We start from the raw sequence: 14,660 nt of genomic DNA, 5'->3' as shown, positions 1-14,660 counted from the left end.
AAATCAAATGTTCAATGTAAAGTGATTAAAGTGCAATCTTCTTTTTTTTATCCTAAAAGAGGTAATGTTTATTTTTTTGTGAGCAAATCTTTATTTATTAAGTTAATTTATTTTGTAAACAAAATATAATTTATTTATAATTAAATTACAGATTTATTTCTGTGAACACATTTTAGTTATTTATGTATATATTTAATTTTGTACCATTAAAGAGACCAATATAAATTAGCAGCGTTTTGCATATTTCAGTTTTGACTGGTTTTATACCTTCCTGGTGGTCACCGTCTTCTGTTTTTCTTTTTTGTTTAACCATGCAATGTTTGCAATATGGATGTATTTGTCAGGTTCACTGATATAAGTTGTTTGGCTTTAATAAATCAGACAGTGATTTTACAGCACTGTACCTCTTTTTTATTCCAAAAATGTTTTGCCCGTGTCAGGGGGTACTTGACTAAAAATATATTTTTAAGGGGGTACATCACTGAAAAAAGTTTGAGAACCACTGCTATAGACAACCCCCTGTACTTTACTGCTATTTTAGCAATGCTAGCAACACTAGACGCGCTGAATGCTAAAACTGTTAAATTTTTTATCTTTGTTTTAAAATACTGTTACCCCATTTTACAATAACTTCTATCTCAGACAAATGTGTGACGTCATCTCTTCTCCTATAATAAGAATAATAGTAAAACCGTATTCATTGCCTCCTCTGAGATGGAATGCTTAAAGGGAAGTGAGCTATTTTAAGGTTAAAGCAAACAAAAGAGGTTGGTACAGAGGAAAAATAGGACTGTTTTTTACTCCCGGCAAAAACAAGCTTTTTGTAAAAAGAATATTTTTTGAAAATAAATATAGCTTTACATCTGTTGTGGTGCAAAATTGCCTGACCAGCCTGAGGAGAAGCAAAAAGTAATTTCTGCAGCCAAGTTACTTACTGCAGGCGGCAGGAAAAAAAACAGCTTTGACAGATCAAAGAATTGTTCATTTACATACTGAGGACATTAGCATGTAAAAACATTCATATATTTGAGAAAACTTGAGGATGCTACATTTAATCCCCTTGAAAGGGCAAACAGATAAAATCTGTCTGTGGTACAGGTTGATGTTATTTTCTCACATAAATCATTTTCAAGAATACACAAAGGACCCTGTCACTGTTGTTCATGCCAAAGACATTCTAATATCCTTCCAATAATTAATAAGTGAAGAAAAATGTGAGGAAAGAGGAAAAGTTTATTTTGTTGCCACGAGACTTATACTGAAATATTATGTGACTCTGCTACACTCAAATGACAACAAATGAAAAATATTTAACAGAAATCTAATTTAGTTAATAAACTCATGCAGTCTTTTTACATTGAGAGAGTAAACTCAGTTTTAAAGTTTTAAAATAATCTAGTTTGTACCAGATTGAGGTTATTTAGATTTCACTCGTAAAACACTATAAACAGTACACTCAACCATGTTATTATTTATTACACAAGCATGAAATTAAACTCTACAGAAAGTAAACTCCAAAACCTTTCACACATACAAAAAAATACAAGAATCTAGATGGGCTGTCCTTTCGTTTTACTATGAAGTTATTAGTATGAAATAAATGAATTTTTAAGTGTAAAATGTAACTTGCAAGACCTTGTATCTTTTTATGTGTATCTTTTTAGTGCTATCATAAAAGTTGAATAATAATATTGTGATTAAAGATCGTTAAGGGTGATCTAGGATTTCCTGTTCTATAAGTACTGATAAGTAGGAGCACTGATTGTTCTTTTAGAGAATATTAATGTCTTTTATGCCAGCCGATATGTATTGTTGGTCATTTCATCTAGTTGGGAACCTCCGTAATTAAAGAGATTAGCCAATAAAACAGTGCACTTAAATTATCATGAAATATTAAAAAATCATGTAGAGAACAAGTCTAACATGCATGATATACACAAAAGCCTATCAAAAAAGACGCATCCATGCTTTCTATTTACACACTCTATCCCTTGTGTCTTTTTTAAGAATAGAGAAAAGACTAATTGAAATTCGATTTTAGGTAAAAAGGACATTTCTTGCTTGAGAAAAGAAATCTGGCACTTTCTTATAAGGTGCAAAAATAATTGGACAGAAGATAAATTAATATAAGGCTGCACTGCAGTGTTTTTAGTGTGTTACAATGATAGCCATAGCACAACAACCCCTCTTTTGGTGGGTGATTTCAAGCAGCTACTTATAAAGGCTCTGCTTATCTATAATAAGTGCATCCACAGGACTTTAGGGTAGGAAGTGAATGGTGTTCACCTTCCACAGCTTTCTCATTAGCCATGTTTCTTTTTTTCTCTCTCAGGTTATATGGTAACACTGTGCAATAGACCTGAGGACACAAAAATCTATGAGCTTACTGAACACACAAGCTTTCAGAGGAGGAAGTTGAATCTCTCATTGAAAAAGATTTATTTTCAACAAGCTGTGTAAACAATGTCTGAGTATGAAATAGAGTGGATAACAGTGCATGTGCTGACCTGGAATCAATGTTGGTTTCTTTTAAGGGTAAATGTAAGGCAAAGCTGACTAAGTGCTTTTACATGTTCCCATTTGCTTCAGGTCATCATTTTCTTTGAGTGTCACATCAACAATGATGTCTGACAGCTGGGACAGGTTGAAAGATAAAGGTTAATTACTCTGCGTCCATGTGCCCAAAGATTATAATCCTTCGGTCTGTGCAGTAATTGGTTTTCAAGAAGAGTACCTTCTTAATTGCTTTGTTGACAGGTTATGTTTCAGGTTACATGGATAAAGGGTGTGTTGTTGTTGTGTTTGTTATGACCACAGTGTTTATGCCTTTTGAGTGTTAAGAACATTATCATTTCTTATACAGATATATTAAAGTTGCTCACAAGTCTTTTTTTTTTTTTTCAAATCAATTATAAAATTTCTAAATCCTGAAATTAGTGTTCTCTTACCAGATGCCATCTAATCTTTCTATAACACTGTTGCAGTAGGTGAATATAAATCGTGTTATCCTCAAAGACATTCAGAACATTTAATTAAACATGCATTAAGTTTCTGTAAATAATTATGAAAATAGATGATCCATAATATTTATCCCATTAGAAAAATGTAGACTCATTCAGGTCTCAACAGAAAGCACAATACAATGTATGATATGAATTTCAAAATAGCGCTGGGCACAATGTGAAGTAAATGGGGAATCAATATACATTTTCTGAATGATCAGAGCGCAGAGTACTTTAGGTTCCTTAAGTATTTTTATTTTTTTAATGGCATTGGCTTGGAGAATAAGATGTCAGAGGTAGATTAAATTTAATTTGTTCAAAAACAACTGGACGTCATTTATTCTGGTGTTCAATTTGAAATACATATGTGTGGTCAGTATTGTTAGTCAAATGCATCCTTTACAGAGTTGTGGCTTGCTTTCATCACAGCGCTAGGAATATCATGCATTTATAATAACAATATTAAAGGGAACATTAGTATTTTTAAAGTCACTTTGACACAGGTGATGATTTTTTTTTTTAGATTACATGCCTTAATCGCAACATGGAGAGAAATAATAGGGTAGACAAGATGCATTTGCTACAAGATAGCATTATACCAAAGTGTGCAAAAACAATATTTGTGTGAAATGCAACAATGTATCAAGAGACATTTTTAAAATAATAATAAATAATAAAATTTTAATAGCTTAACTGATTCTGGATGACATTTATTTTGTTTTCTGGGCAAAGACTAAACACAAGTAAAGAAACTTTAGGCAAATGTGTCACCAATCATTCTGACTGAGATAAAAAAAAAGTTGCTTGAAAAGCTTTATTTAATCTTTGATTTACACATTGCTGCACCCACCCTCTATTTCCTATTTGCCACAGTCTGTACACAGATATGTTTCATAATGTCAGTAACACTTCAGTGCCTTTAGATCTGACTAGGTATGTTTTTGCTGCATTTCTGCTGCCTCTTGAATATTTTCTCTACCGTCCCTCATTTTTTGAATGTTCGTCATCAGTAAAACTGACAAGACGAAATTATAGACAGTAAGTAAGATGGATCTACTACAGTAATTATTCTGCAGTTCAATTTCACTCATCACTGCCTGTCACTTCAAGCTTATATCTGCACGATGTGACTTTGTTTCGACAGTGCTAAGCTGCATGTTGGAGGAATCCACTTAAAGTTGGTGAATTACCAATAAGTTAGCTTAAAGCAGCTACTAAAAAACAAAAATAAAAACAGAGACAAATACACAGTAAAAAATGCTGGGTTATTTTCATAACCCAACTTCTGGGTAAGAGATGCTGGGTCATATGTTGGGTTACTTTGACCCAATATTGGTTCAAAAGTAGTGACCCAGCGGTTGGGTTGACTTTTTTTTTTTTGTTTTAATGAACTCCACTTAACTGATTCTGTTAGGTTTCAGGTTCAGTTGACTCAACACTTTACCCAATTGGTTGGGTCAAAAACAGTTTGACCCAACCAATTGGGTAAAACTCCATTGCCCTCTTCACAAACCTCCATTTTCAACTGGACTGTGACCTGATCAGACAACACTGGATTTCTCAATTCAAATAAAACATGGTAAGTTACAATATCATGGCATAATATTTTTTAAAGTTTATAGGGTTATTGTATTCTTCATATACTACAGATTTTTTAAATTAAATTTATGTAACTTTAATTTAATTATTTGATTTAACCTATCATCTTCGTTGATAGGGTAATGTTTTTGAAATAATTCATTTAATTCAAAGATAATTTATCCAATTTGGTTTAAAAAAAAGGTGAGGGTGTGGGAGGGAGAGATAGCGATTTTATTTTTCACTATTTATCTGTAGAACATCCGTGAGATCCTCAGTGCCTCCCCTGAAGGTAGACCTGTGGTTATCAGTCTTGATGGAAATCAGCATATATCCATTCGTGAAAGACGGTGCATGGTCAGAACACTTGTGTCACACCTGATGGATCAATATGGAGAAAAGTGAGTATTTCTTGTAAAAACTGGATCAATTAGGTTGTTTTTGTAACATTTTGCTCTTGGTCAGAACATTAACGGCATTGTGCAGTGCTCACCTAAGTAAAATTTCTCCAGTAAGAAGTCTTAAAGTATGTGTTGGGCTAATAAAAACTGGATTTTTTGGAAATTGTTTGTGTTTTAAGGTTTCTGCTCTATGTTTTAATCTTACAATAACTAATTAAAATAAAATATTTTACTTGCCTGTCTTACTGAGTGTAATTTTTTTTGTTTCCAGCCCATCTTCAGACACTAAAGCAATTCTGGCATCTTCGATTGTGGACCAGTTTCCATGTTTAAGAGACAGCCATGGCACAGGATATGTAAGTTTTCACACTTCAGAGAACTAGCACACAAGTACTTCAACAACTTGCACAATGGTTAGCATTAAATATCATTGTAACTTGGTGTTTGAGCTTTGAGTTGTAGGTTTAATAAAAAATTTGGACATTAAAACAGAAAGGCTAACATTTAACTTTTATATTTCTTTTGTTAAAAATGTTCAGGACGCCTGGTTTACCTGCGGAAGACAACACAGGCCAGCAACTGGCTTTCTGGAGGAGCGTCTCCGTAATGTAAGGAAAAGGCATCAACCAAGGAAGAAGATGCTTTCAGCCCCAGAAGCTCCACCAAAAAGATCAAGTTTGCCTGGTACTAGCACATAGACTTTTTCCAAGCCCTATTGTTTTGAGCAGCAATCTAAGCTCTTATTGCTGTGAATTACCTCACTTTTTTTTTCTTTTAATTCCTGTAATATTTTTTTCCCCACAGAACCAACCATCAGTGCTGAGCGTGCCATCCAGATGACAGAATGGCTAAAAAATAACTTCTGGCCCGCAGACCAGGTTGTCCAATACATGCGGGAAACTGCAGTATATCGCGCAGGATGGATCCGCTCAAGTGGGACAATCCCAATGCAGCAGATTTTTGCAGAGTTCCCACGTTTGTTGGACACACCAGGGATGGTGAGGTTATACCTCATATTGAGATCAGTTAAATGTTAAACAATAAACTGCAATACCATGTGAAAATGTACAATTACAATCAAACTCAAAATGTCAAACTACCCAGAACATACATTTGTAGCATCCATGAAAGGTTGAATGTAATAGTTCATTTCACTTTTACATTTGATTTGTATTTTTGTCTTTTCTGATTGTTAGATTTTGCAGGACTTTGCCGTTTTATATCCACAGTCTTGTGGAAAACTGACAGAGAACTGGAACACCTTGTTCTCATCAAAGGTCATTCGCATGGGGAAGAAGGAGGAGAGCGGTCTTCTGCCTGAGATTGAGTTGCTTCCACAAGGTATTGAAGCTCAAAAGGAACATTTTCTGAACTAATTTTTTTCTCCTGTGGCTCTTTTTTGATTGTGTAGCATTTTAATCTGAGTTTTGCTTTGACAGACAAACAAGGTGACGTGGCACTGCAGCTGCTGCCAAAACTCCTCCCTGCTGTTCCCTACAGAGTTGGGCGAAAGGTGGTCAGACCCAGCAACCTTGAAGTCCAGCAAGCCTTCATTGATGTCCAGCCAGTAAGTTCATGTCAGAATGAGTTCTTTGCTGTTTAAATGTAGTTGAAACCAGAAGTTTAAAACAAATATGCTTTTTTTCCCTCACTGTTCTCCCTGTCATTAATCTGGAATTTACCAAGTCCTAATTGACGTGAAATAAGAATTTTAATGTCATATAACACGAGACAGCGTTGACCAAAAATATGTCTTTTTATATAGTATAGTATATGTAAACTTCAAATGCAAGGGTCTTTTGATAATGTATCAAACAAAAATCATATAAGAATTAGTCAAAAAGTATTAGTGGGGAATGTTCCTCCTTACCTTTAAATGACTAATGGCTTCCTTTCTGCTTTTTCCACACACCAGATTGGGACAAATATGGTGGAATATCTTGGAAGTACAGCAACAGAGCATCCACGTGTTCTCATGCTTGGGGACAGGTATTGTTGTTCCCAAGCATTTGTCGTCATAAATGGAACTGCTTTGGAATATCCATCTCTTTTGGGGGCCGTTGATGGCTGTTTCAAATCATTCTTTGTTTTTGATGTGAGTTATCCGAAGTCGTGTATCCAGATTTGGGATTTTCTCCAAACTGTGATATATGAAATCCCAGGAAACGAGTCACCCCCGATAAAATTAATGAGGGCACAGTTGGAGGCCATGGAAGAATAAATGCAATTCTTCAATAACCCTTAAATAAGTTTTAAATGTTCTGATTGAAAAACCTTCTTTGTTACTATGTTACTATTTTTTTTTACATTTCCTTCAAACTCTTTTGATGAAAATATTTCGTTGTGTACACCAATAAAGTTAAAAAAGGGTGCAGATTTAATCAATTGTTTATATGTAACTTTTACATGTCTGTATTAAAAATTTCATGTATGTTGGAATGTATAACATTTGCAAATAAAAGTTATTTTGAGCTAATCTGAATGTTTTTAGTTAAATTTTTATAGTGAATTTTAAAGTAGAAAAGGAAAAAAAAATTAAAAATAAAAATATGGTGGTAAAATGACCCTTTTAATGGGTAATAAATTTCAACCCAATATTGAGTCATTTTAACTTTGGGCAGTGGTCAATTTAACCCAAGCTTTAGGTTGCAGCTATGACCCAATGTGCTGGGTCAAACCCTCAACCCAACCCAGTTGAGTTAAAACAACCCAGCGTTGGGTCGGTCCATATATGACCCAGCGCTGGGTTACGTATTGGGTTATTTTCAACCCAGCAGTTTTTACTGTGTAGGAGATTCCACTTCCAGTGGTGTTAGATGAGACTTGCTTTGTTGTTAGTACCAAAAGAGGTTAAGAGACAGGGGAAAAGCCAGAATAACTGTTTAATAATTCACCAATGTAAAAAAAGAAGTACCTGAAAATGAACTTTTACTGACCTCCTCATTTCTGAAAATGTCAGCAAACACTTTACTCTGTGCAAGAGATGCTGGGAGGTTGCTGCTGCTTCAGCGAGACATGAGAGGGGCAGGGTAGCTGGAGGCATTGTGACTTTCTCCCCAATACACTGACCCTTTGTTTGTAAATCTATCTTGTCAAAATTTCCTCCAGAAAAGAGTCCTAAACGTTTCTGAGTCCTAAACTCTTTTCTGGAGGACTGTTTTTTTTTTTTTTTTTTTTTTTTTTGGCTACTGGTACAAACAGAGACACGACATGCATTGATCTATCTTTCGACTGATGGTCTGTTTCCTGACCTGAACAGCTAGGATTGATGTTGTTGGCTGTATCATATAAGGGAAAGTGATTGAAGTGCACTGTTTTTAGAAATAATGGATGTTACATCCACTGAAATGTGACAGGTCAAGCATCTGACATGATGCAATGCTATTAGGACACTTTATAACAAAAATGTTTATAGATTGACTGGTTAAAGCAAGATTGTTAAAAGGTTCTTCTATTGCATATTACACTTTTTACCTTATTAAAGCCTTTTTGTGGTTAATGGAACATTCAAAAATATTTTGCACCAAACAATCCAGTTTTCTCTTTTTTAGAGATGTACCTAGGGTTAATAGTTTTGAATAATTAATTTCACTAGCACATTTAATTATGAACTTAAAATGAGAGAAAATCCCATATGACTTCAGAAGCACATTTTGCTTCTTGTCCTTAAGTAGTTTCAATTTGGATAATAACACTCTACATCATTTCTGTTGAGATAGCATGAAAAGAAACACCATTTATCATTCTGACATATTCTACAGAAACATCATATTTACCTTCAGGTTTGCAATATTTCAGAAAAGATTTAAGATTTGCTTTTTACATCTTACTTCATTATTATTCACTGCCTGAATGCACTTTACCTTTCTTTATTTAACTACATATAAATATCTTGTGTGGGCTTGTTATTCTTTGGGGATGGTGCTTTTGTATTTTAACTACTTCACACATAAATGTTTTTTGAACAGTTCAAGTATGCTATAATTATTCTGTTTCAACTACATTTGGTTTTTCATGTTTTATCTTATTGAGTTTTTTAGCAACATTAAAACTTTCAATATTAAAAGTTAGGTATCTTAAATTAGTTTTAATCAAACTAAAATGTGGATGGAAATGAAAGAGCACAAAGCAGTGTTGAATAGTTTAATGCAGCTTTAAGAAACTAATGAAATTCTAATTCATCTGTACAGATAAATTAGTTAGCTATTTCTGATGGGATGCTCTTCTAAATTGGCATATTAAAAGAAATATCTGCCCGTTTCTTCAGGTAAAAAGAATGTTTAGTTTTCCTTTCCCAAAACAACATAAAGCCATGGATAGAAGAAAGTAATGTGTATGAAAACTGCAATGTAAATACATATGCACATTGTCTCATGTAATTGTATTTTAATTTGGATTGCAAGTATTTATTTCTGCAGCACACGAGTCCTGAGGTGGATCTGTGCTTTGTCTTAGGCACACAAGCCAGCAGCATCATTTTTCATTCCCAACATAAATCCACATTTCTCTTAACTTGAAGTACTGGCATCCGATTAATGGGAAGTAGTTAGCTTCTCTATGTTATCCCTCTTGGCAGTAATCCAATCATATGATGGATGTACTCTAAATTTACTTTGTTGAGTCAGAGTTAGTTAAACAATTTTTTTGAACCTCTCATATATAAAAATGTAATGCATTTCTTTTTGGTGTCAGTTATGTCAATGAAAGAAGAGGTTATATTCACAGAAGTAAAAACTGAAAGTGAAAGGGATTGCCTATATAAAAAGAAATTATGGATGGACCAACTGTATATCAAGTGCTGCTAAACGTGTTCAACTGTTTAACGTTAATAGGCTAACTGTTTTCTTCAGTATTATTGTTACTTCAAGTTAAGGGCTGGCTCAGGCCACAAGTTTTGGGTGACTAATTTTGATTTTGCACTGAAAACCTCAGCTGATTTTTGTAAATCATTTCATTGAAAAGGTTTACAGATCCAGGCTTGAGTAGAAAGTTGCAGAAATTAACAAACTAGTGTTGACTGCTATTGGGTGTTGCCATTACATTATAGTTGTGTCTGCTTCACATCAATCTGAAAACAACTAGTTAGCAATTAGTCTTTTTGCAAAATATCAACTTTTGTGTGATTGAAAACTGTGGAAATCATGGCTGCTGTTGATACACACACACCAATCAGAGTTTTGCAGCCATTTTTTTAATTATTTAATTCTGATACATATTTTATCTAATGCTAATTTCTATTCATCAGCTACAATCTAAGAAGACAGCACGGAAAGTATCTTATGTTATCTGTCCTACATTGAGTATTTATTGCTTTTTCATATTGCGTAAGGAAGAGATGAGTCACTGCAAAATAGAATTTTACTCTTTTAAAAGATTATTGACAAACTAGCATCTAGTTTTAGCAGTTAGCGCATCTACATATATATATCTATATCTATATATATATATATATATAGATATAGATATATATATATGTGTGAACCAGTAAAACTGGGGGAGTATTTCATCCCCACCCTACTACCTAAATTTGCTTGATATACAAAGGCTGTAGAAAGGCTCGAAGCAAGATCAAGCCAGTTTTGACATCTGGAAATGGCAGCAGAGGCAGACTGTTCCTTCTACTCTTTGTGTTGACTCAGAGCCCCAACTTATTGAATGCAAATGTATATTTCATGACAGACTGTTGGAAGGAAGAGGAAAGAGGTCAGTAAATCGAAGAGAACCTGTGCTTTTAGAGCAGCAAAAGTGCTACCGCCAAAGAAACTTGTGTCCGTGGTGTTCTGTGTAGCGAGTGGGTGCATATGGAAAAAAAGAACAAAAACATTGCAGGGTGGTCAGTGTGTGTTTGTGCAGGTGTGCAGAAGGACATCACGATCTGTATGCACAGTGCCTCTCTTTATGCAGTTGTGTACTTGGAGTGCAGGATGTCACAGATGTAACTGTGGTCAACAGGACACATGAGACTGAAGTGGCCTACTTAAAGGCTTGTAGGTTCATGTCTGAAGAAGTGGAAGATTATATTAAGACTGGGATGTAGGTGTCTTTGGGGTCGACAGGGCTGCTGCTGCCTGTTAGATAATGAGACAAGTGCAAGACTCTTCTGCATAATGATTCCTCATTAATGCTGATTTTGCTTTGGGGGTGAAGACTGTAGGGGGAGCAGGGCCATGCTTGGGCTATTTACATTAACTGTGACCATATGTTTCTGAAGCAGACAAATCTTTGGAGTGCATTAGTGATGAGCAAAAATGAGCAACTGTATATAATGGAAGCATAATTACTTCCTGTGTCAAATGTGTACATATATCCTAAAGCTTCTTGGTATCTGGCTATATTAGGGTTATATTGAAAGGTATCTGTTAAGGTTAAGAAAAACAGATTTTGTTTGCCAATTTGCACAGTTAAGTAATTTCTCTATGTGGGAACATCTCAGTGTATTAGAATTTGATTGACAACTCATTTTATTACCAGAATTCAAACTCATATTTTAAACTCATGTTTTATACATTTATTACAAAGTGAGATTTGTAATAATTATTTTGACCCACAAACTCTGAAAGTATATTATTTTGTTTATTTTTATATGGAGAACCCACAATTTAGTTACTTGATAAATGAAATTTAACAAAAGACCAATAAATAAAATGTTTACGGCAAAAGTGTTGGCATTGTGATAATTATCCATGGACTATAAACTCACAATGCCATAGATTCCATTGGATTTCAGGTCACTCTAGTACAGTGACACAAAAGTTATTCTACCAGATATTAGTATTTAAGACATTATAGGAAATTGGGAAGTCTGAGTGGAAAATGAAATGTTATAAGTGAAGTTCAGGTGCTCTAAAATTGTCTCTGGACAACTGCTCTGAATTTTGACTGGATGAAGCAGACTTTCCCTTGGTGCCAACAAGATTACATTTAGTTTGTCACATTGTCTTCCCTTCTTACTGAGTGAAATTTTTATTTAAATCAGTAAATTCATAGCAAAAACATGTGCTTCATAAAAGTGCTTTTTTGTAGGACGCTATTTTTTAGAGAACTCATCTGTTAATGATTGGCCAATAAGGCAGCTGCTGTGGCTTGGCTACCATTTCGTATCGAGCTGGGAAGCTTGTGGTTCATTTTGCTGCTGGACTTAAAATGATCCAGGTCATTTCCAGTTCAGTGCCCATCTGGACGATTGACCCACGAACTTTGAAAGCAATTCTGTGTGGGAGTATTTGTGTGAATGCAGCATTGTGCATTCAGCCTTCAGCTTCAGAAAGCTAAAATCGCTTGACCTTTTCTTAAAAGCCAGAACAAACTTCAGATTTAATGCCACACTTCTGTTGAAAGAAGTCATGCATACAGTCGACTGCTTTTGAGGCAGATTTTGTCATTTTTTATCACGTATCTACTCAACCAGCACACAGAGCAATTTGTGTGGTGTTGCTATGACAAGCCAATTTGTCCTCTGTAAAACAGTCTGCTGCTGTTACAATTAGTTGTTCATTCATGACGTCTGGCACACAGCGCTGAGCCATTTAAGGCTTGCATGCAGCAGCGTCTTAATGATCAGGTCATAACAATGTGATGAGGAAAGCCAGTTTCTCTAGATGTTTTTAAGGGAACAGCTCGAGGCACCTCGTGTGCAATAGGGATTCAGTTACAACTTTGACACCAAACACATGAATTTTTTGCTAAAATCTAATTGCAATTGCACATTCAAATGTGTGTTTAGCATAAGGATAAAGTACATTCACATTAAAAAGTAACTACACATTTAAATTCTGCAATTGTGCTGCTGCTTTGTTACTGTGCTGTGAGGTTATTAGACCCTTTTGTGTGCTTCAAAAAACAAACTAGTAAATGCTTTATGTTTATAAAGTTAAACTACCTTCTCCTGCAGATTCTTCACCAATTATTTTTGCTTTTCTCATGGCTCAAAATTCAGCGATGTCAGTACAACACTGAATGAAACAGACAGAGTCTGCCAGGGGCTCAGAAAGTCTCTGGCTTTTTGTACGAAGATTTATTATTGCCATTCTACGCAAGCGCAATATCAGGTAGATTATGTAAATTTTTTTATTAGTTTTATTCAAATAGTTTATGTTGTCATTAAGATTGAAAAAGAGCAAATAGAAGTGATTGATAACAAACCAATTCACCCAACCACAAACCATGAAAGACAAAGAAAGCTTTGCTACTGTCAGTAATATTTTCTGAAAGACTGCCAAAATACTAGAGACATTGTTATGGTTTGCACATTTATTGACACAACTGCAGTACAGCACCACAGTTCATGTTCATAGTTTTATTCAGGTATATGTGAAATGCAGAAATGGCTGTTCAGTGGTTTTCTGAAGCAAAGTTTTACTTAAACATTCTTGTCACTTCTTTAGTTTGGTCATATTTTTTGCTCTTATTACCTGTAGCTGTAGTGAACTTGGCAGTGGTAGTTCAGGGAGACCCAGCAGCTCCATATTTCATGTAATGATATGTGACCTCAACCCATATACAACAAGATAGTCCAAATAAGCTTATTTGATATTTATTTATTCTGAGCACTCCAGAGGTTCAAGCTGCACTTTGACACTTCCTACGCCACCTCCAACTAAAATATACATTTACTTCCCCTGGTACATAATCTTGGTAGTTGTTATTATTGAGCCAAGTTGCTTGGTCAAGATAGTGTTTGCATCAAATGTGTCCTTACGTTCTAATATTTTCTGCAACAATAACATGTTTAATTTGAGACAAGCACACAGTCTACTATTTTTTTTTAAATTTGTGGGAACAGACAGCACGATAAATTCTGCAGTTCTAGCAACATATTTCATTAACTGTAAACTATTCTGCTATATGTCTCTGTAGGAAAGTAGGACTCTTGATGTGGTAGACCTGAAACGATGTCATTCTATCAGTAAATGAGAGGTGAAAAAAAATTCTCTGACCTCCTCACATTATTCAGTTAAATCCCCTTTCACTCCAGATAAAAACTGCTTTATGGTTTCTGCCTCTACCAGACCATTTGAAAGAAATACACACACTTATTTCACTGGAAGCACAGCAAATAAGCCTGTTGATTCTGTGATAATTCTGTATTCACTGATGTGGAGGTCAAGGATTTTTTTTTTCCAGCTGCCTTCTAAGATTGTTTTGCCATCAACCAGAGCAAGGGCGCAACTAGCAGCTTCTTCAGTCAGAAAGAGCAGTTAGACAATCACTATTATGCTGCCTGCCTGATGTAGTAACTAAATAAGTAAATAAATAGTATGAATATAGCACCTTTCCCAGATAAAAATCACAAGGGGTTTCACATGAGCTGGGCATGCCAGATCTCCATGATCTGCAGTTTTGCCATGGCACCAATGTGGACAGTTCGGCTTCAAGCTCTCTGACAATATCCCAAGGTTTTGCTTAAACACAGCAAAACTCCAAAGTCCTATTAGCATTTAGCCACAGTTAATACAGGGAGCTCAGCAAACGTGTGAAAGGCAGTGCTTTGGTCCAATGAGACCCTAACTAAGCCTTCTGGCATTCATTCAAGACCCTATGTGAGGCTGAAAACTAACACTGTCATGTTAAAAGTGGTATGCGCTTTGTGCGATGCATAAGGGCTTAGCACTAAAGTGGGCGCTAAAGCGATGGTGGAAAACTTATTTCTAGATGACATTTCCTGTCATCTAGAAATAAC

General features: G+C 35.1%; 2 protein-coding genes across 2 annotated transcripts in view; both read left to right on the top strand.

Moving 5' to 3' along the window:
- The window catches only part of b3galt1 (beta-1,3-galactosyltransferase 1), a 49,415-nt gene that overhangs the window by 13,024 nt on the left and 21,731 nt on the right, over positions 1 to 14,660 (top strand). The gene's annotated exons all lie outside the window — the stretch shown is intronic.
- Positions 4,820 to 7,292, top strand: LOC111609330. The gene is made up of 7 exons (XM_023337233.1): positions 4,820 to 4,981; positions 5,253 to 5,337; positions 5,521 to 5,665; positions 5,786 to 5,979; positions 6,178 to 6,322; positions 6,421 to 6,548; positions 6,897 to 7,292. Exons 1-7 carry the CDS (start codon positions 4,935 to 4,937, stop codon positions 7,200 to 7,202), a joined length of 1,050 nt encoding a protein of 349 aa, XP_023193001.1. The 5' UTR covers positions 4,820 to 4,934; the 3' UTR covers positions 7,203 to 7,292.

This window comes from Xiphophorus maculatus, chromosome 7, assembly GCF_002775205.1.
Source record: "Xiphophorus maculatus strain JP 163 A chromosome 7, X_maculatus-5.0-male, whole genome shotgun sequence".
Lineage (NCBI taxonomy): Eukaryota > Metazoa > Chordata > Actinopteri > Cyprinodontiformes > Poeciliidae > Xiphophorus > Xiphophorus maculatus.
Note: the sequence above shows the minus strand (reverse complement) of the source record. Positions and strands in the feature narration are given on the sequence as shown.